We start from the raw sequence: 23,525 nt of genomic DNA on the forward strand, positions 1-23,525 counted from the left end.
AAAATAAAACACTTTTTTTTTCTTTCTAAAAACAATGCTTTGTTTGAGAATGTACAAAACATATTTATGTGTACACAATCATAAAAATTCCATGATCTTTGGCACCTGAATATAGCAATGTAGTATCAAAACAGTGACAAATAATATCGGGTGTCCCACTTAAAACCGATACACGCCTCAAAAATTCCATTCTGGCGTTCATAAATAATTGGGTGTTGGCCTCACTGCTTGACAGGCTAATATAGTTGGCTACACTGAAATATCGCATTATTTCTAGGGAGACACCATGTTGAGTTCGGCAGTTTAAAAGTAATCGTAGTGGAAGTGTCGTGGAGATATGGTGCAATTAGCAATTGAACGCTGAACTAATATTGTGGAATTTTACTCAAAAACAGGCTTCATTGAAGAGACTAAAGAAATGTTTGTGGCAAAATAGCTTGGTATCCGGCCTCCCACAACTAGTAGAATTCAAAATCTATAATAAATAAATAAATTAATAATAATAATAATAATAAAAGTGGACTACAGGATCCGTTGGGAATGTAATGAAGAATAAGCGTCCGACATAAACCGAACGCATTTGTTATAAACCGAAAGCTTTAAATAGGCAGATTGCATAAGGTATACTAATATACTGACACATGCTTTCTAAGTCTGTAACTCGGCGATATTTGCATATGAAGTAATCTAAAATGTCTTTTGCGTGAAAGGTAGGTAGACAATCGTACCGGTTTTATGTGGGACACCCTGTATAAATACTATAAAAACACATGAATTGGAACACTGATTCAGCACTATACTTATTTACCCAACATAAAGAATATATTAACTGTATAAGATAATAACATCTATGGGTACTCAGTAAATCGTGTATTTATTGGTCACTTCGAATATATATATATATATATATATATATATATATATATATATATATATATTCTATCCGTAAACAAGAAAAGGTTTATAATTTAAGCACATTTTATTGAAATATATGAAAAAAAAAATCTTGTCCTTGAATTTGACCATAATAAGATTTGAAGCTTGTCTTACAAGCATAGATTTTTCTGATCTACCATATCGGTTTTGTCTTTTGGTTGTCCTCTTAACAAATGTTATTAGGATAATATTATATATAAGCACCCCAGACAAAAGTCACCCCCGCGCGAGAGCAAGGCTGCGTCGGCAAACACGTACAAATGGCGTATTTGTCGAATCACATGGCCAAACGTGCATACCCTGCCTCGAGGCGATCAGAGGGCATTACTGTGGAGTGACACACAACCGATCGAAGCGGTGTGTGTGCGGCAAGATGGGGAAGAGAGCGGACGTGACGGAGTGGCAAAAAGGGGCAATCGTGTTTGGCCGTGCCCATGGCCACGCAGTGATGGAAGTTGCCCGATTTGTTGGTGTTTTGCTGCGGACTGTTCAACGTGTCTACAAGCAGTGGTGTAACACACGTTGCCATGAAACATGACGCCAGAACTGTGGTCGGAAAAAGATCCTCACAGATCGGGCCCGAAGACGGCTTTCCAGGCTTGTGAATCGAACTCGCCTCCAAACCCGCCAGGAATTACTGCAGTCCGTGAATGCACGCCCAGTCCAACCTGTCAGCGAGAGATCATTGCGACAGGAACTGCATGCAATGAACATGTGGAGTCGGGTACCTCGCAAAATGCCACTGCTCACACATACACATAAAGTTGCTCGTCTGCAGTGGGCCAATAATCATCAAACATCGACAGTAGCAGCCTGGTGCCGTGTCATATGGTCTGACGAATCACGATTTTGCCTGTATTCGAATGACGCCCAGCGTCGTGTCCACCGACGGCCACATGAAGCATTTCACTAGCAGTGTGTGGAAGGTCAGGTGCAGGCCGGGGGTTGGTCTGTCATGTTCTGGGATGTTTTTCGTACTATAGGGTGGGCCCACTCATTGAGGTGTCCACGAACATGAACCAGCACGTTTATTTTAACATCCTGGACGAACAGGTGTTGCCCTTCAGCCACTTTCTTCGCGATGACATTGCTATAGACATCCCCATTTTTCAAGACAACAACAGCAGGGTTCACAGAGCTGGACCCATATGTGACTGGTTTGAGGAACACTCAGGTACCCTACCACACCTCGAATGGCCCGCAAAATCGCGGGACATCAACCCAATTAAGCATCTGTGGGACCAGTTGGAACAGCGAGTGAAAGGTCGACATCGGCATCCCCGTTTGGTGAAATTGCGTGATGATCTCCTCCGTGAGTGGGTTCAACTGGATGTGATGGCCTTGCATATCGTTGTGGACTCCCTTCCCGACCGCATCCAGGTCAGGGGCGGCGCTACACGGTATTAACGTACGTACCAAACGGAGTGACAAATTTTTTGTCCGGGGAGCTTATATATATATATGTATATAACCAGGGTGTTCCAAAACAACATCGACAACGTTTGAGAGGTGATTCCTGACACCAAGGTAAGACAAAAAGTATAAACCAACCTGGGTGCACAAATGCTTCCTTTCGGAGTTATAGGCTGCCGAAAACATGAAAAACTGAACTTTAAAGGTCCATACCTCCAGAACTATGGGATCTACCGTGGTCAGGTCCAGACTTCACTTTGGATTCTGAAACATGTATTTTTGGATAGCGCACATATTATTTCTTAAGGTACTCACGCAACGATTGTTGTAGAGGGAGTTTGACTACAGACATATCATTTGATATGCCCACCGACAACCTGTATAAAAATTGTTGTGGAAGTGCCTCAGGATTCTGAAACTTTGATATTTTGATAGAGCACGTACTAGTTCCTAAGTGAAGTCTTGACCCGTCTATGGTAGGTACAATAATTTTGGAGCTATGAACCTATAAAGTTCTCTCTATCTCCTTTTTTTTTTTTTTTTTTTTTCTCTTCATGTTTTCGGCAGCCTATAACTCCGAAAGGAAGCATTTGTGCACCCAGGTTGGTCTATACTTTTTGTCTTATCTTGGTGTCAGGAATCACCTCCCAAACGTCGTGTTGTTCTGAAACACCTTGTATATTACACTTTTCAAAGTAACAAACAAAAGATCAATATATTGATGTCTGTCTTTTGTGGAATATTTACACACAATTATAAAACAATAATCTTAATTAAGCACAGAGAATCAATACATACATACACACCTTATTCTAACAAATTTCTCGACATCCTTATTGCAGTCGTCTAGTCCACAGTAATATAAGGAAACAAAGAAACTAATTAGGTAATGCTACTGAAGACAGCAATAGCAAGGCTGTCGAAAGCGATAAAAAGTGTCTATGAGAACAGCCAAAAAAGAAAAAATATGTCTACTATAAAACAAATTAATACTTTATTGTCTTAAATTCTTATTGCTGGAGAAATTCATTTTAGTATACACATACTATAATAAAATATGATGACAAACCTCTCAGACGATACACAGCATACCAAAATAATTTATTACCTTCTTCTATAGTATTTTATCAATACTAGGCCTTAATAAAAGTAACTTGCAAATATGCAGTGTGAAGGAATGAATATAACCATGGCTTTATCACACAGAATGCCCAGAAAATAACTCCGATCCGGTTAACTTTCCTGTTTAAATTAACAGAGAGGTTAACCAGTTGACAAGGCTGCCTATATAATATCTATACTCATTACGGGGTTTAACGTCCTTTTTCAGCATGGAACACAGACCTACAGCTTAGCTGTCATGTGTATTTCTAGAAGAGATCAAACCCAAGTCTTCCGTACGAAGGCCGAAGATGCTAACCACTTAGTCTAAAAGAAGTTCCCATCAACAGATTAAGAACCAAAGAAAAGTTTGTTATAATAGGAAAAAATAAAATAAAATAAATGTGCGATGTGATTTTGAAACTTTAAGTAACGCTGAGGACATTTGAGGTAGGTTAAGGGTGTGTGGGTGGGTGTTTTAATCTAATGCAAAAACCACACACTTGGAATGGTCCTGTAATTAGTTTTAATAATTTTAAGTATGACGGGCAAGTTACACAAAAAGTTTAGTCTTTGCTTCACATTAACACAAATGAAAATTCACTTAAAACTTGTGTTTATCTTTCATATGGAAAGATCGTGCACGGACATAGATAAAGCTTCAAAAACTTAAAATGAAAATTGATAAATCTTCATATATTTTTCTATTATTGAGTTCTTATTATATATATAATGAAATTTTTATTTTTTCATTTCTTATGGCAATAAATTAAAATTTATTAACTATATACATTTGTACGATCCAACATTAGAAATACTGTGCTCTTTCTTTTGGTGTAATTTCTATTTTACACCAAGCCATCTGTACCGTTTACTAAATATCAGGGAAAGTGATCATTATGGTGATGATAGTTTGCTAGTGTAGAGCGGAATCATGATCGACGCTTGCACCGATTTTTACATCATTGAGGTTGGTTTTCCGACCATTTGAAGACACAATGATGAGATTATAGGCGACAGTATCAGGATGGTGTTTTAGAATTCATTTTAATGGGTGATAATACATATCCACAAAGAACTTCTTTCTTCGACGTCTTCCTCGCCAGTAAGGGTATTGCACAGATGGAATGGTCAACCTGGTCTCTCAACCTAAATTTGATCGGACATGTATAGTGTGCTGTAGACAGGCGAACAGTACAACGTCATCTCGATTCCAGGGAACTATGGAAGGTAAAAATGACTTTAAAAAAAGGCTTGTGTTCTTCATAGCTCTAATCAGTAATCCTATTTTGAGAATGTATCGCCGTTATGGAACTTATATCTTTTATTATTTCATAATTTGCGACGTAGGTGTTCATTTGCACAAATTCACGTTTAATTATTAAAAAAATGCCTTTTTTCTTTGATTCACTGTTTTGTTTATACGCTCTACTGACCGACATGCTTTTTTCGTTTTGTATTATTTGGCGTGCGGCAGTTCGGTATTCGCAACGAAGAACCTTGCGTTTGTTTTGTGACTTTTAATTTGCTCACGAATGTACATTTCATTTCATTAATAGTAACAATTGATATGGCAACTAAAACTTACAACCAAACAAGAATGACATGAACTTTGATTTCAGCATAATACATTAGGTAACGTAATCAAAGGGTAAATAAAGTATATAAAAATTGTATAAAAACAATTACAAATAAAAAATAAAAAGTTTCATCATAATGGTTTTCCCTTCAATGGTCTTCGTAATCGAGGCTGATATAAAACTGGTGCTGGAGTTACATAATCCCTGGCAATATCGATAAGCTGTAATAAAGAAAGAAGAAAAATTTATATAAAGATGAAATTTTATACACGCACACGATGCTAATATAAATTATTTAATAAAGAAGCTAAGAGGAAATAGTTGGACAAGAAAGAAGAAAAAAAAAAGAAAAGAAAGAAAAGTATTTCCCCGTATAGACTATTTAAACTACTATGCAGTCAACCCACGATATAGCGGAACTCTAATCAACAGAAAGAATTTGACTAATGTAGATCCGGAAATGTTGGCTTACTATAAACATTTCAGACAATTTGAATCTCTGAATTTTTGTGTGAGTTGAGTTTAACGTCCCGTTTAGCAGAAAGGCTATGAGACGTGGACCTACTGATAAAAGTGGAATCCAAAACTCATGAGATCCAGCCGGGAATCGAACCGGGGTTCCCCAGCTAACGCTAACCGCTTAGTCACGAAGGAGCTCTTGAAATCTCTAAATTATAAGAAACATGATTCAAGGGAAAAGCAACTAAAAGCATGAGGTGTTTTTCATGCTTCTAATGCACAGTTTTTTTTTCTAATATAATATGTAAATTAAATGTTTTACTTTTACATTATGCAGTACAATTATAAGTGTAATGTCCTATTTTAAATAATGCTCATAACGTAATTTGCGATTTAACAAACTTCCGATTTGACGGGAACCCTTTCGCTCCAAATAGTCTGTCAAATGGATGGTTTACCATATATGCAATTTGTAACACTATGTACAGGACAATGATGGATCAGGATTTAGATTTCTGGGCTCGGCATCTGTGGCCATTTAGCCCATCAGGTATGAGGGATAACATCCCTCAGCGAGAACACTATCCGGGGAAAGGGAAGGAAGGAAGCTGCCCGGGACCCATAAGTTAGGTACCATCCTGGCATTCGCCTGGTGTGAATGACGAAAACCCAGGAAAACCTGAAAAAGCGATTTACACTTCTTCGAAGTGCCCCTACCGGGAATCGAACCCGGGACCGCTCGTACCGAAGGCGAGAGCGTTAGCAACTACGCTACGTAGGGCCACTAGACAATGATGGAATAACAGAGAAAACCGACGGCTGGATTAGCGGAGATTTGGATGATTGCTCTACACATTGAGTTTAATCCTCAAGCCCATCCTAATTACCCATCTGATAGCGATTTATAAAGACAACGCATGACAATGGTTGTTTAAGTTAAGAATGTCTTACCATTCAGAATATACATCTATTCGCTTCTTAAGCTTTCAGCTTGCTGTACGTTACAGGCTAAAATCATGATTAATTAAAAGTTTTAGTTGTTTACGTTCCTTTTTTTAAGTTAAGTTAAGTTTAGTTTAGTTTAGTTTAACCAACTAACCTGTCATTACACAAATGGCGTGTTCATTGCTCAAGGGAATTTAGTCCACTTTTGGTCACTTTGGACATAATTTTATCTTTAAGATCCCTATCTAAAGCTCATTTCAGACCTTAAAAAATTCATGACAAGATATATATAAATGAAAGTGATTACATGACTTCATACCTCTTGAACAACACGATCGATCTCGATCACGTTTCAATATAGATGAGGTTCGGGCCTGAGATGCTTTTTATCATTTCATTTTGAAGGTATAATTAGGGGATGGGATATATATATATACAGGGTGGTAGGTAACTCTACCGACAAACTTTGGGAGGTGATTCCTTACAGGAAATGAAAGAAAAAGTTCTAATAAACATAGGTCGAAAAAGTCTCCTTTCAGAGTTATGAACCGCCAAAAATTCGAAAAATCGCGTTTCGAAACGCTCTGCCTCAGAAACTAGAGGACCTATCTCAAGCGGTTTAAGGAATTACATAGGAACTAGTATGCGATCTATCTAAATATCCATGTTTTACCATCCTCCGTTATCTGCGAAACGAACGCGCTATTAGTGCTTAAAGGAGTATCCCTGTACCTTAACTTCCTTTTTACAGTTCATTTCGCCGATAACGGACCATGGTAGAACATAGATATTTAGATAGAGCGCATACTAGTTCCTCTGTAATTCCTTAAACCGCTTAGGATCGGTCCTGTAGTTTCTAAGGCAGAGCGTTTCGAAACATGAATTTTCGGCGGCTCATATCTCTGAAAGGAGACGTTTTTCGACCTATGTTTATTAGAACATTTTTCTTTCATTTCATGTAAGGAATCACCTCCCAAAGTTTGTTTGTCGGTCGAGTTACCTACCACCCTATATATATATATATATATATATAACCGAAATTAGTGTCGAATCCATTGTTTTCGGGGTCGCTAAGATGAACAGTGACACTTCCAATGCCGTTTAAATCCAAATTCAGCCCTTTATGTTCAAAATGAAACGTATTCTCCCCATGCGAAGAACGGGTGTTCTGCTTGTAACTATATAGTTTTTTAAAAAGCAGTGTTAACTCTTCTATGTACTTAGCGTACCGTACATACTATATGCCTCTTTTTCTCACAACTTTGGTTATTGGGCTGGATTCCTTTCTGCTTTGTACATTCTAACTATTAATGCTCAATCTAAATACAGCTACGGCGTGATAAAGTTATTCTTTTTACCTAACACAACAAGAAAAAATTAATTATGAAGCGATTCAAGAAGTAATCTGGAAGACTACACGAATAAGCACACAGAGAGGTGTTTAGAAACATATAATAGAAAAATAATAACACTTGGCGAACCAAACAGGTATCAATATTCGCTCTTTAATGTAAATTAGTGAGTTAATATGCATATAAATACCTTCTCATCCTCAACATCTTGGTTTTGCTTTGAGTGTCAACATCTTCTCTAAGCTATTTAGTGTTCGCCTCTACACATTTAGGGCCGTCGGAGCAGGAAGCTTCCAAAATACTTGAATTTTTCAATAACCGTAATATTGTGGACACTTCTAAGTGTTACATATTACAAAGTAAGTTCTCTCAATAGAAGAATGTTTTAAATCTTGTTACTTACATGCTCGGGAACCAACCAATCCAATGCTTTCAAAAGGAGATAGCAAAGAGAAATCACTAGTAGAAAAGGTGCAACTCCACTATCCAAATACCTGAAACAAATTATAGAAGTTTTATTCCACTATAATCAATATTAACTAACTTCAACGAATTTATTGCATTAAATTTTTAATCGACTTTATATGCTATCGCAACAACATTTACAATATATACTTACCAGCCAAAACATTATAACTACCTAACTAATATCTGATATGTCTTGTTTGCCTTGGTTTTTTTTCTTCCTTTTTCTTATGTTACAGGTATTCTGGATAGCGTCTGCTGACAACTTTCACATGAAATTTGTCACTATAAATGTGCCCTTTATGCAATGATTGCCATTTCATGCATATTTTCCGTTTGTAATGATTTATTGAAATTTCCTTCAAATGGTGCATTTCTACAAAGGAATAAGAGTTTCCAGCAAGTTCACTCCTAAAAATGTGAGAAGTATGAAGTTTGCGGGAAAAAAGACTTTTCTTTCTCCATGTGTGATGAATGCTGAATCAGATGATGATCTAAACAGCACAGTTGTTTTAATTTTGTATTTCAAAGGATTGCGTTGAAATTTTAAAATTTTACAAGTTAGCAGAACACATAAGATTTTTAGTTTCTGCTGTTCAGTGACCTATTTCCTTGCTCGACCCAGAACAATTTGGCTGGGAACCCTATATGAAGATTTTTGCTAACAGTTCTTGAGATTGTCATACCATTATTCTGTTACTTTAGTATGCTTTCACTCATAAAACCATACAGTCTCGTACCAAATTTTCAATAGCATCAAATAAATACGGGGCAACTGATCCTGAAATCTGCAGAAAGAGTTGGAATTCAGGAGCCCCTTCCAGTAGTCAATGGAGGCAGTTTGTACGTCACAGGAACAGGATTATGTCCTGCCTTCCACAAAGCTTCTACAAGCCTCATCTTTAGAAGCTTTACGTGTTTCAGGAATTTTATTCAGTTTTCCTTCTGTCTGTTTCTAAACACATTTCTTGACTTTCCAGCTTCTAGAATTTATACACAACTTTTTTAGAAGGCGACAAATTCAGAATTAGTTATTTTAAATTTCTCTATTTTAAAAAATTATGTGATTTATCTATTAAGAGCACTTAAGGTAGGCAAAAAGTATAAACGCAGTTTTGCTATTTCATTGATGCGCTACTATTAAAACATTAAAATGGTACACCAATTGAATTTTTAACATATTTAAGAATGACCGTGAAATCTTAAGATTATTACAAAAATACGTATCTTTGCCTTATTTTTAAAATTCTTGATTATTGTCAAATCTCTCCTTCCCTAAAAAAAATTCAGTTCTATCTTAAATGGTACGAAAACTTGTATAATTCTTTGTTATATACGCGAAATTAATCTGATTAATATTACAGGACAGGAAGTTTACCTTCGTAATTGTTGCCCTAGAGTTTGTCTTTCTTCCATTATTATATTGTTGTACACATTTTCTGTGCGCTGTGTCACATTCATCCAATTGTAGAGGGACTTGACGCGATCATGGCACTTGAAGGGTTCAACGATATTTCCTCTCTTTAAGTCCCAAATGGCTGTTTCCAATCCGTCAAGCAAGGCTGAGAAAAAAAAAAAAAAAAAAAAATCACACTCTAATACACTGAAAACAATAGGAACAATGACATACAGTATAGTAAAACCTCTGAACAATATACACCAATGCGACATGAGTATTTGATCCTAAATAAAAGGTATCCATTATAAAGAATGAATGAACGAATCTTTGAGTTTTACGTCCCACAGTTATGCCGGTTAGGAGACGGTGATGATGAGTAATGAATGAAATGGTGGAATGAAGAAAGTGGGAGAAAACGGGAGAACCTCGAGGAAACCCACGCTCACGGTGTTCGTCCACCACAAAGTTCACTTGGCGGGAGCTGGGATTGAACCCGGGACCCCAAGCACCAAAGGTGAACGCTCTACCACAGCCACCGCGTCCCCTCCATTATAAAGAGGTTACTTGAATTCAAATTAGTCACAGCTTGTGCGGTAGTTGTATGCAGTATACAGTAAACAGATCAGTTATACTGTAAATCAGAAACTCAGGTTACAAGGCCGATATTCCTGGAATTTCGTTTGTTATAGAGAAATGAGGAGTGTGCGGTAATTGTAATACATGGAGTTGGCAACTGTGCAGAAATGCCTCAACCACTATGGAGACTATGTCGAAAAATAACCTAATGTATATACTATCTGTTGGCTCTATTGGCTGTATGAAATAATATATACACTTTTCACTACATACTTTACTTTGTAACTTTACTTTCTGATCAATCCTCGTATGAAAATACTGTAGTCAGTGTTCAAATTACTACGGGATAATGATTACTGTAAAGAAGCAAAATTATCCGTGGAGGATGTGTTCATATGGGCTACAAAATATACTGAGTATGTAGTAACTTCCTTCTGAAGTACCTACCATCTTCCTGTAAAAATCCCTTAATTTGCATACTCGCTGCTTTAAGTTACAAACAGGAAGAACATGCAACATTATTATTAATGTACTGAAGAGTTATGGTGAACAAACAACGGAATAATTTTAAGTTTAGCTTGAAACTGTTCTGTGTAGTGGCTCACCAGGTCACTGACTTATGATATGACAAAGACATTTCGCGAGGAAAGAATTTTCTGTCTACTGTACTGCATCATACCTAGGTAGAGTTATTTTCAAATTACGAAAAGTATTTTCTGTGCTAAATATTATTATTATTATTATTATTATTGTTATTTAACTGTTATGAAGAGGTCACTAACGTTGGGCGTTAAGGAAGGCAGCTCTATCTGTATCTGAGTGTGTTCGTACAAAGGAGGGTCGTGTCCCGTAATAATAGATCTATTTTTGCAGGGACAAAACCTCTGTGTCCGTCTATTGGAGATTTCATTATTTTATACTGAACCTTTACATATTAATATTTACAGTATTGTCCCTTAAACAGCCTGGTAAAATAATTTGACAAATTGTAACCCCCCCCCCCCCCAAAAAAAAAAATACGTTCTAAAGATTTAAATATCTGTGACATCTCGACTTCTCAGCCCATTGACTTATGTGGGAAAATGTTCTTTTTATTCTTTGAAACAATAGCAGATTCATAGCTGGAGCTTACTATTGTGTTTTTTATTTAAAAGTGTGCCTTCCTTAAAATTAAATTCTGAAATATATATTGAAGGGTAAGGGGAAAAAACAAGGAATATCCATGTATGTGCTTTTTCGGGTGCTTTGTCCTATCTGTTGGTGACTCTTGGTACTATTTGACTGTATATGCCATCCATACGTAGATGTAAAAATGTCCATGTAAAAAGGGGCAAAAGATGTAACTAACCCTATTCTTCTTACGCGGTTTTTAATATTAAATCACAGTTTTCTCTAAAATGCAGTTTTGTGACATTCCTTCTTTTTTCCCCTTACCCTTCAATATAACCAATGAAGGTCGCCAAATCTTATACGAATTTTTTACATTTCCCTTATATACAGAGTGTTCATTTATAATGTAGCCAAAATCCACTGGTGAAATCCTCACACCTAAACAAAACAAAACAAAAATCCATATGAACATAGGGCGAAAAACGCGTTGCTTCAAAGCTACGAGATGCCGAAATCGAGAAAATAGTAACTTTGAGGATGCCTAACTTGAAAACTATGAGATATCAAAGGTGGTTAAAGAAATGTTAGGGAACTAGTACACTGTCTATCTAACGTATGGCGAAAAAATATGCACAACGTTTGCAACATTGCAGACCCTGGCAACATTGGATCGTGGCACACGATATGAGCTATGCAGGAAGAGTAGTGTATCTGTCGTGCATTAGCAAGTGCAGGAGAAGAATGGCGCAGAACGATATGAGTCGTAAAATAATCGTGCAATATTGGAAAGACAATCTGAATGTTAAAAAGTCAGACCTTATGAAACACTTCTAGGCTGTGGAATATTAAAGACGAACAGTGTATAATATTGTGTCGAAAGTAGAGAAGGGTAGGAACGTGGAAAAGAAGGTCGGTAATGGACAGAAATCGACGTTAAGTGATCCCAAGGTATTGGGACAACTTCGACGAGCTACTGCAGGAAAAGTGGCAAAATTATACCGGGAACTTGGTAGGAAATTTCGCTCTGATAAAAATGCAGTGAAGGACGCTTTACGTAAAATGGGAATTACCAGACGTAAACGGTAGAACCATGCCGAAGGTTATGGAACGACAAGTTGTGGTCCACAAACAACGTTTAAGAACTTTGGCCATCAAAACGTTCATTGCTTTGAATGATGTAATGTACACCATGGATGATGAGACCTATTTTATATTAGACACCCCGATCACGAGTGGCAGCCTAAAACGTACTACGACCTACGAACTGGTGATGTGCCTGATTCAGTGCATTTTTCTGCGAAATCAAAATATCCACGAAAGGTGTTGCTATGGCTTGCGATGAGTGAAAAGGGACTCTCTAAACCGCTGTTTTTCACCACCGATCTTGCGCTAAATACTGAACAGTATGTACAGTTCTGTCTACCAAAAGTTAAACAGTTTATCAACACGTATCATCATGTAGACAATGTGGTGTTTTGGCCAAATTTAGCCAGCTGCTACAACGCTACAGTAAATCTTGCAGCCATAGCACAATACGGTATACGCTACATACCCAAAGATCAAAATTTTCCTAATGCTCCTTAATTTAGCCTATTGAGGATTTTTGAGAAAATTAAAGATAAATGTATCCCGATAATTATCAGCCAACATCTGTTGCAGATCTTATCCGATGGATCCGCAGGTGCTTGAATGAAATTGATACATCGTGTTTCGTGTCATCTATGAAGAAAGTTCCCGCAATTGTCGCAAGGTCAGCAGACATTGCATAAATGTGTTTGTACATTAAAGTTCAGTCATCATTCTCGTTTACCAATCAAAGAACACAATAAAATTGCGGATGTCCAGTGTGGCAAACGGATTGTAGTTTTTGTGCATTTTTTTTCACCAAACGTTAAAAAACCATGTTTCAGAGTTGAGACTATCGGCGCACATGATTTTAGAGAGAAAGGTGGAAGAGCGGAACCAATACCACCACAAATCCGTTTCGCCGATACATCTCAACTCTGAAACATGGTTATTTAGATAGACAGTGAACTAGTTCCTCTAATATTTCTTTAACCGCCTTTGATATATCTCGTAGTTTTCGAGCTAGGCAACCTCAAAGTTACAATTTTCTCGATTTCGGCATCTCATAACTTTGAAACAACGCGCTTTTCGCCCTATGTTCATATGGACTTTTTTTATTGTTTAGGTGTGAGGATTTCACCAGTGGATTTTGGCTACATAATAAATTAACACCCTTATATATATATCACCCTCTACTCCCGATATATATATATCGGGTGTTCTAAACATTGCGGCCACAGAGCACTATTCTACAGGCCAAAATAAAGCGAAAATGTTATATGACGGTGTGCCGTCCGGGGCCTCTTTCAGCCGCTATGGGGAATCAAAATTTTACAATGTGGCAACGTCGCAGATTGATTTGGAGCCATTAGCATTACTCGGCAAATACATCAAGCAGTTGAATCGATTGCTAGACTAATAACTGATGGTAATGTCGATCAATATCGACTTTAGCTGCCATCTGGAAAGAATCGATATAACTATTTGATAGATTGGTAGATCTAATCTATGATTCTTTATTTGCGACGTTGCCACATAGTGTAATTTGTGGCTTCAGACGAGGACGCGAAAGGTATAGAAATACATATATTTTCTGCTTTATTTTTGACTTGTAGAATAATACTTTGTGGTTCGTGGGCGCCATTTTTAGAACATCCGATATATATAGCCGATAACATAGGGTAACTCTGTTATTATCACCTCTTAAAATGTAAGAGGGAAAACCATCTCCGAATATAATGTTTTCAATCTAAAATGAAGGATTGTTTTTTTTTTTTTTTTTTAAATCGGACGATCCATTTTGACTTTATACTCTTTATGTGCCTAATGTTAAATGAAAATGCAACGTTGCCATTTTCCTGGGGCTGGGAGAGGGAAGGAAGGGACGGGAGGTGGGCAAATTTTGTAAGAGTATGGTAATGGGGGCTGGCCATCGACACGTTAGCATAACAAACAGTAACTTCATTCACTTATGTTGTGGATCCAAGTAAATGACAACGTTTCATTTTCATTTAAAATTGGGCACATAAAGAGTGTACAGCCCGAACGGCTCGTCTGATATAAAAAATTCCTTCACTTTAGTTTGAAAACGTCATACTTGGAAACGGTTTCCCCTCTTACATTTTGTTGTAGCTCTGATAACAGTTAGCCCTGTTAGGGGACTTTTGAGACACCCTGTATATATATATATATATATATATATATATATATATATATATATATATATATATATATATATGTATGAAAATGACAAATATACGATATATAGAGTCAACTATATTAACTTACATGGGAAATCGGGTTCAGTAAGATAGATTAGCTCCGGCGGAAGAACTTCTGGTATTCCTCCAACTTTCGTGCTAACCACCTGCAACCTAAAGGAAAACACCAATTAACTTTCATATAAAATCAAGACAAAGACAAGTTTATTTTGTCCTATCGTGTACTTTCGTAACGATTTTTCATTTATAAAAGCATGCATTTTTTCAGCATGTGGTTGGGAGTGTTTTACGTACATATTTCCAACAATGATCTAAATTATGTTCGCGAATACTAGTGGTTGGCGGTTTTGTTTCTAAATAGGGACGTTCCAGGTTCGGATCATCCTAATCGCTACTACCCATAAATTCGTCTATCACTTACTATTCATGCCCTTAACTGTAGGATACATAACAGTGTAACTTGAACTAAAGCTCAAATTAAATTTAATTTCTTCTATGAAATGAGCTGAAGCTCACGAATGCATGAAACAACGCTTACAACACGGAACAAATAAAATGTATAAAGGTACGTGAAATTATAGCTGGTTACTTAGACTTACCCACAGGAAGCAGCTTCAACTATTGCCATACAGTACGCTTCAGTGAGTGAGGTATTAAGGAAGATATCACCCTGCACTAGCACATCCCGTACTTGACTATGTTCTAGGCTGCCGAGTAGCGAAACTCTATCCTGTAAACCCAATTGCTCTCGAACATCCTCTAGGAGACCTCGTTTTGGACCATCTCCTCCTACGATAAACTGAACCTATCAAGATAATTCATTTCCATATATCAACATTGGATCGAATCCATAATAGAAGTGACAATGATATCTTATCTGTTCCGTACGAATAAATAATTTTACAAAATAAGTTTAAGGAAAATATTTGAAAGGTGAATATGAACCTGCCCTCTCCCTCTCCTTAGGATGTATTCAATTGAAATGGAACTTCATTAGTTTAAAACTTCATTTGAAATGGTGCAGATGTTATTCTTTAGGAATAATTTAATCCTTTCCCTCATTTCATCCCATAGAATACGCACTTCAATTTAGGTGTAATTGTGAAACTTGCTAAAAACCTTTTTTCCTTTGTGCATCCAATCTTGAATTATCCTCTTCTGTAGCTTCTTCCCCTCTGATTGCTGTCACTCTGTTTTTCTCGTTATTTGACTGTTTCCGTGTGAAGTCCTCTGCCTGTGCTGTTCTTAGACTGCCGTTGCATGCCTCGTTTTCTCGTTTTTGTGTGATTTATGTTGGAAGAAGTAGTTATTATTATTATTATTATTATTATCGATTTCAAGGCGAAGTAATGGAGGGCATATATATATATATATATATATATATATATATATATATATATATATATATATATACAGGGTGTCTCGAAAGTCCTCTGACATAGGGTATCTCTGTTATTATCAGAGTTACAACAAAATGTAAGAGGGTAAGGTAAACCGCCTCCAAATATGATGTGTTCAATCTAAAGTAAAGGATTTTTTTTTTTTTTTTAATCGGACGAGCTGTTTGGGCTGTACACTCTTTATGCGCCCAACGTTAAATGAAAATGCAACGTTGTCATTTACCTGGACCACCGTCTCGATGGCCACCCCCGTTTCAAACAGGTAACTTCATTCACTTATGTTGTGGGTCAGGTAAATGGCAACGTTTCATTTTCATTTAATATTGGGAGCATAAAGAGTGTACAGCCCAAACAGTTCGTCCGATTTAAAATAAAAAATCCTTCATTTTAGACTGAAAACATCATATTTCGTTTCCCCTCTCACATTTTGTTGAAACTCATAATAACAGAGTTATCCTATGTCAGGGGACTTCTGAGACATTCTGTATATATATATATATATTCGGCAGATTTAGTAAAAGTTAGCACCGAGGCTACATAAAAGGAAGCGTACTGTTTAAAGTGAGATAATGCTCTCCCACCGAGGATCGGACTCAGGATTTCGTGTACTAAATTCACCTATGCTAATCACTACACTAGCAAGAAAGGTATTAAGGTATTGCGAAAATATGTTTTGTTTACTACATTACAAACTTGAATTTACTCTCTTATTCCTTAACTTACAGATTTATTTGGAGGGCTTAAGAAAAGTGCACTAAAACTTTTATAAAAGTTATCGAGGAACGTAGAGACGGACCAAATATTAGAATAAATGTCAAAAGTTCGCCTCAAAACAACAATACAAAGATTGAAACGCAACTCCTCTTCTCTATGTTCCATTATTTCAAAAGTATGTCACATACTGAGATACTGGCTAATAATCCACAGATGATGAACTGATTCAATTTTGCTGGTATCTATTTTACTTACACATATAAAAAAATATGTTGTGATATACCGTCAAACACTTTTAATCCCTTCTTCGTAGGTTTGCTAGTACATTAAGGACAATGTCAAAGGTTACAACTAAAATTAAAGCTTAGTTTCTACTTAATTCTTTTTACATGATGACGAAAAAAAAAAAAAAAATAATAATAATAATAATTTTACCTCTGAGTACTTTGAGCAAATTGCAGGTATTATCTTCGCCATAAGATCTACACCTTTCCTATACACTAAACGACTCACAATAACAATTGTAACTGAAAAGGAAAGAAAAAAACACCAATGTTAATATCGGAAGTATTTAGACTGAAGACATTAATAAAAACATCATAAAGCCTTGACTGAATGTTTTCCCAGCTCCATTATCATAAAGTGTGCTACATTACTATTCAAATAAGCAGTCATTTTGCAATGTGACAACACAAAATGAAGTAGATATTACATTTATATTGTCCCATATGCAAATGCTACCTTGCAAGGAAAGTATAAAAATCCGCAGTCTAAAATCTGGTAGCACATAGTGTTTTTCTGTCTGGCAATATCAAACAAATCTGCTTGATCAAAGTACCCATTTAGACAATTATTTTATCACTTCGGCTTGGCAAAGGTATACGGAAACATGCTTTGTTCTGCAGCTAAATATCTGAATCTTGCGAATAGTTTCCATTTGAATATTACAAAAGTTTTGGTAAAACATAATGTAAAAGGTTACTCAAACAGTTCCATCATTTTCCATCAAATGAGTTCATTATACTTACTCACTCCATGCTCTGTGAGAGCTAAGGAAAATAAAATATACTCATGCACATGATGGTGGCCTACATATTCCGTGCTTCTTTCATTACCAAAGTAGAAAAACAGACCGGATACTTTTTCAATATATCACATATTAATACTTCCACGAAAGCAATTAAATTTGCTTCAAGATGCCACTCAAAAGGAACATTTTCGCTGTTTGTTTGAGATTTTCATGTGTAAAAAGAAGTGGAATAACTAGTGTCTAGATTTTTTTAGTTTATTTTAGGTCTGATAATGATAGTTGCCTGTTTTGACAATGTCTCGCAATCAATAGATTGTACAGGGTGATTCAAAGAAACGGGAAGTTTTGAAAATAGTGTTGGCAACATTGAATAACGTACGCCAGCCTGTCAACGACACCCTGCCAATTAGTTATCATGAATGCTGCCAATTAGTTATCATGAATGCTTGGAGTGGTGCACAACGTGCTTTCGCAATCAAAGCGTTTTACAAGAACAATGACAGTGTAGAGAATTCCGCCGTCATTTTAATTTAGGACGCCATGATCGTGTTTCATCAGGACATGCAATTAAAACATGGATAGGTAATTTTGAGCAAACTGGTTCGGCAATGAAAAAGAAATCTCCAGGCCGTGTGCGAACATTTTGTACACTAAACAGTATCCAAGCTGTTCGAGATGCTGTCATAAGAAGGTCATGTCGGTCAATTCGTCGTCACTCAGCATCGTTACAGTTGCATAGTTCAAGTGTTCGAAGAATATTAGTACAGGACTTGCAATGCCACCCATACAAGCTGCAGATCGTCCACAAACGGAAACCAAACGATCATATTACGCGATGACAATTTTGTGTGAATTAATGCTTCAAAAGATTATCTTAATCTTCAAAAAATAAATTGTACTGTATGTATTCTAAAATGGCTTAATTTTTCTATTAAATGCGATATATATATATATATATATATATATATATATATATATATATATATATATATATATATATTTTAACGTTTTCATGAAATTATTTAATTTTCAAAATTTCCCGTTTCTTGAATCACCCTATATTTACGAATCCTAATCAAATAACTTAAAGTTTTAGCTATTCTCCATAATATCGTAATTTTACTGAACTGCAAAAAAACAATACTTTGAAAGTCTTTAACTTACTATATATTAATACTTCTCTATCCATCACGACTCTGGAACTCACTAAAGAAATAATAAACACTTCTGACCGAGTATATACACTTGTTTATTAAAAACTAAATTACAGTACGACTCAGGTGGCTTTCCATGCACACAAGGAATTTGAGTACCTTCACTTTTACTATAAGTATCTATGCTCCAAGATATCTCTTTCAGTTAGTGTCTGATGAAGACAACATTAAGTTGTCGAAACCGTTACACTGTAATTTAGTTTTTAATACACAAGTTTATATACTCTGGTCAGAAGTGTTTATTATTTCTATATTAATACTTGTTTACTACTAGTACAATATCAACAGCTTTCATGCTCTGCAAGTTAATTTATAATCATGTTATACTAACCATTCTATGCAACAATCTAGTGTATAACCATCTTCATTCCACAACAACAAAATAACACTTAATTACTTAAGGACTAAAGTGTTGCATGAATACAAAATGAAATGAAATTTTTGAGTTTTACGTCCCACGATTATGCCAGCAAGGCTAAAGGAAACGGTGATGACGAGAAATGAATGGAATGGTGGAATGAAGAAATTAGGAGGAAACGGGAGAACCCCGAGGAAACCCACGCACACGGTGTTTGTCCACTACAAAGTTCACTTGGCGGGTTGCATGATTACAAATATTCACTTGGACTATTCTTAGTATACGTCTGTCATACAGTAATTCCTGAGTTATTTGTACAAGTTTTATCAATAGAAGAAACTTTTTTGTTTTGATGATTCTGTACCTCAAAGATGAAATGAATCTTTAAGTTTTACGTCCCACGGTTATGCCAGCTAGGCTAAAGAAAAGGATGGTGATGAGAAATGAGTGAAAATGCTGGAATGAAGAAAGTAGGGAAAACGGGAGAACCCTGAGAAAAACTCATGCACGCGGTGTTTGCCCACCAGAAAGTTCACTTGGCGCGAGCTGGGATCAAACCAAGGACTTCATGCACCAGAGATGAACGCTCTACCACTGAGCCACCGCAGCATCTACCTACCTCAACGATGAATACTATATGATGTGATGTGATAAATTTGTTATTTGTTAAATTTCTTATTTATTTTAAGAAAGAGCCACTGAGTTTGTCACTGAAAATTTCGGCAAACATTACATGACAGCTGTATACATACCTAATTAGTCCAAGTGAACAAAATAACACATTTCTTCTCTCAGTTCTTTTCTTTCTTTCTTCCTAGCTTTACTATTCTACTTTACAAAATGAATTTCTATATAAACGGAAACCATTCATTATGTAGCTCTAGTATTTAACATTTAATAAAGGTTGATTTATTCGAATGTAATGTCCCTTTTCATTTCGGAGACTATCTTATGTGGATTTAGGGCCTAAAAAGTTAAATTCAAACATGAAGCCCGATCGGGAATTTAACTCGAATTTCATGTATCAGATGTGATACTGCAAACCAATAGCCACAACGGAGCTCCTTGGTAAAGTTTAAACGAAATAAGCTTCGTTTTTGCTTGAGAAAACTAAAGCCTTTTCAAAAAATATGGATAGATTCTACATTCTATGATAAATATTATTCTTATGCTATACCTCCTGTACTAATACGTATTGATATCAGATAAGGTGTCTCATGAAGGTGTAGATACATTGCCGTAGCTGTTATACAAGTGTTTTTTTTAATATACTTAGTTCTTTGGTCAGTGTGTGTGTTTTATTAATTTATGTGGAATATACCCAAAGCTACCGTATACTGAACAATATACAATTCTCACAATATTGCGAGCGGTGATTATATTCAATGAGAAAAAGCGGAACGGATATTACTCACCGCAAAAAATATGAAGCAGAATTTTCTTCTACATGCAACAGGTAGCGCTTTCGGAAGATGCAACTTCCTTCTTCAGCCTATGCTGGACTTCAGAAAGGATAAAAAAAACATGAAGGAAGGTTAAAAAATGGTTAAAAGGTTAGGATATGTAAAAAACAAATCTTCTGTCAAACATTAAAACACACGGGAATAGAAACCTCAAAATCTCGGAATCCGCAACAGGTATCCGGTCTAGCAACGCATCTTAGAGATTATAACCATCATATCGTGGAATCATGTTTAACTGAAAAAGCAAAAACAGCAACGGAACGAAAAATTAAAGAATCATATTATATTCACAAAGAAATGCCCTCACTTAATCTGAATAGAGGAGAAATAAATATTATTTGGAGTAATCTTTTTACTACATACTTTCACCATTTGGAAAGCAAGAACAGAAAACACTGAACAGTAGTGTACAATGTCAGTGAGTTTCTATTCCCGTGTGTTTTAAGGTTTGACAGATTTTTTTTAAACTTATTCTAACCTTTTAACCATTTTTTAACCTTCCGTCATGTTTTGTATCCTTTTTGAAGTCTACCACAGGCTGAAGAAGGAAGTTGTATCTTCCGAAAGCGCTACCTGTTGCATGTAGATGAAAATTCTGCTACATATTTTTTGCGGTGAGTAATAGCCTTTCCGCTTTTTCTCATTGAATATACAACTCATACATCCATAAGACAGATTTTCTTACTTTTATTTGGAGATCTTTGAGTAGGATCTGGAGTAAATACAGCTGTGTCAACGGCGTTGGGAATTACAGAGACTTTGTTATGATACACTCTAGCTCGAAGAACTGTATTCTCTTTCCTAAAAGTACAAAGAAAAGATAACATTATTTTAAAATTCTCAGACGATTTATATTTAAGCAAGACTATATGTTTCAGAGCTGAATAAATAAAATCTAAATCCAACCGTTTTATTTATTTATTTATTTATTTACTTACTTACAGATTTCTGAAATTCCTGAATATTGTTAGTACTTTCGAGCTTTCGACACTCCCCTCGAGTCTTGGTCACGGAGGATAAAAACAGAAAGAACAAATATAAAAACATCAGGGAATAAAATGGAACGGAGTTACCAAACGAAGAACGGTGCTGGAACTCACTTTGTCAAGCTCAACGATCACACATCAAATGGTGGTGATGTAAGCTGCAATATGGCAGAGTTGATTTATGTGCTCTTTCGTACTTTAGGGAAAGGTTGCCAGCTTGTGCTGCTATGTTAGTTCTTATGTCAATACTGTGCACATTTTGTAACTACTGCATGTCATTCAGCGCTTAACCATCCTTTGTAATTTTTTTTTTTTTTTTTTTAATGAATAAATAAATTTTAAAATGTAAGTTTCTTTACTTCCTTTCTGGACTCTAATAAAATATTTGAGTTTTCTACTTTGTGTTGTGTTTCTTTTAGATATTTCGACAGACCCAACACCGGACTTTCCGCTTTTGAATCCGTAATGTTCTTTGACACGGACCTTTAAAATAGAGTATATTTTGAGTTTAACGTCCCGTTTAGCAGCGATGCTATATAAGACGTGGACCTACTGATTACCGTGGAATCCGAACTACATGAGCTCCCGCCAAGTATCGAACCCGGGTCTCCCACGCCAAAGGCACGTACGTTAACCGCTTAGCCACGAAGGAGCTTTACGGACCTTTAGGTTTCTTTGGTTTTGCCTATGTAACTCTCATGACAACTGCATTTTATTTCATAAATACCAGATTTTTCATTGGGATCCATATAGGAACTTAAATTCGATATTGTGCTTTTCTACAGTTTTGGGGGTTTTCAAAGCTGTACCGAAATCGTATTGCCTATAGATCTTATCTAATACAGTTGTCAATCTGAAGAAAAGAAAGAAAAAAAAAAAAAAGGTAATCCCACAGATTTTGTGTGTTTCATGTCGGTTTCAGGTCTATCGGAATGTAAATCCCTTTTAACCTGGTTATCCCAATTAATTAATAATGGGACTGGATACCCATTCATACTACCTAGCTTCAATAAATGGTCAATCTTTGTCTGTTTTCAGACAGGTAGTCAAACGACACGTAAAATGAAATTCTTCCAAATATTTACTATGATATTTGCGGAATGAGTAGATGTAGAATGTTAGTACTGTGTACCGGCTGTAGGTTTGTGGACGACACTAGTAATGAACTTATTGTTATACCTTCTTGTATTGAGATATAAATAAGTCTACTCTGCTTTTCTTTCTCAACTATAAATCTCAAATTATTACGGGTACAATTCAATTTATTCAGTAATAGGAAATAAAGTGGGAGGTTAAAGGAACATAACTCATTAGAGAAATTTTAATTTTAAAAATGAATTCATGTACAGTTTCCATTTTATCTTTCAAGTCCTCACTATGGTCACAAAATCACATCACGATGGAAGTGATGTCTAGTTTTATTAATAAAATTATATTTTCAGTCCTTGGTGTTTCTCGAGACTCTTATCGTGAACAATACAGTGTTAAAAAAAAAAATACACTGGTGCATAGTAGCATTAAGGAGTAAACAAACCATATAACATTCACCTTTACATCTTGCAAGAACAAAAAGTACGATCCACTACAACAGTTAAATACAAAATCTTACTGAAATTTCACCCTGATTTGTGGAATATCTTTTTTTTAAAAAAAATGCCACAGAACATAAAAATATTAATTAAAAATAATAATAAACATTCATCCGAAATTTTACGTTGTCCATCACTTTTCGAATAT

The 23,525-nt window shown here is 35.9% G+C and overlaps 1 protein-coding gene across 2 annotated transcripts in view; it reads right to left on the reverse strand.

The window, feature by feature from the left end:
- Positions 1 to 4,576: 4,576 nt before the first annotated feature.
- Positions 4,577 to 23,525, reverse strand: part of PIG-A (phosphatidylinositol glycan anchor biosynthesis class A) — a 37,121-nt gene continuing 18,172 nt past the window's right edge. For both annotated transcript variants that reach the window (XM_081737173.1, XM_081737174.1), the window contains exons 5-11: positions 21,488 to 21,603; positions 17,173 to 17,264; positions 15,223 to 15,428; positions 14,691 to 14,776; positions 9,630 to 9,813; positions 8,190 to 8,280; positions 4,577 to 5,251 (exon numbers count right to left, since the gene is read on the reverse strand). In XM_081737173.1, coding sequence (XP_081593299.1) covers positions 5,162 to 5,251; positions 8,190 to 8,280; positions 9,630 to 9,813; positions 14,691 to 14,776; positions 15,223 to 15,428; positions 17,173 to 17,264; positions 21,488 to 21,603 — 865 coding nt within the window. In that variant the 3' untranslated portion in view covers positions 4,577 to 5,161. The remainder of the gene's footprint in view (positions 5,252 to 8,189; positions 8,281 to 9,629; positions 9,814 to 14,690; positions 14,777 to 15,222; positions 15,429 to 17,172; positions 17,265 to 21,487; positions 21,604 to 23,525) is intronic.

Source organism: Thermobia domestica, chromosome 13 (genome assembly GCF_964235325.1).
Source record: "Thermobia domestica chromosome 13, izTheDome1.hap1.1, whole genome shotgun sequence".
Lineage (NCBI taxonomy): Eukaryota > Metazoa > Arthropoda > Insecta > Zygentoma > Lepismatidae > Thermobia > Thermobia domestica.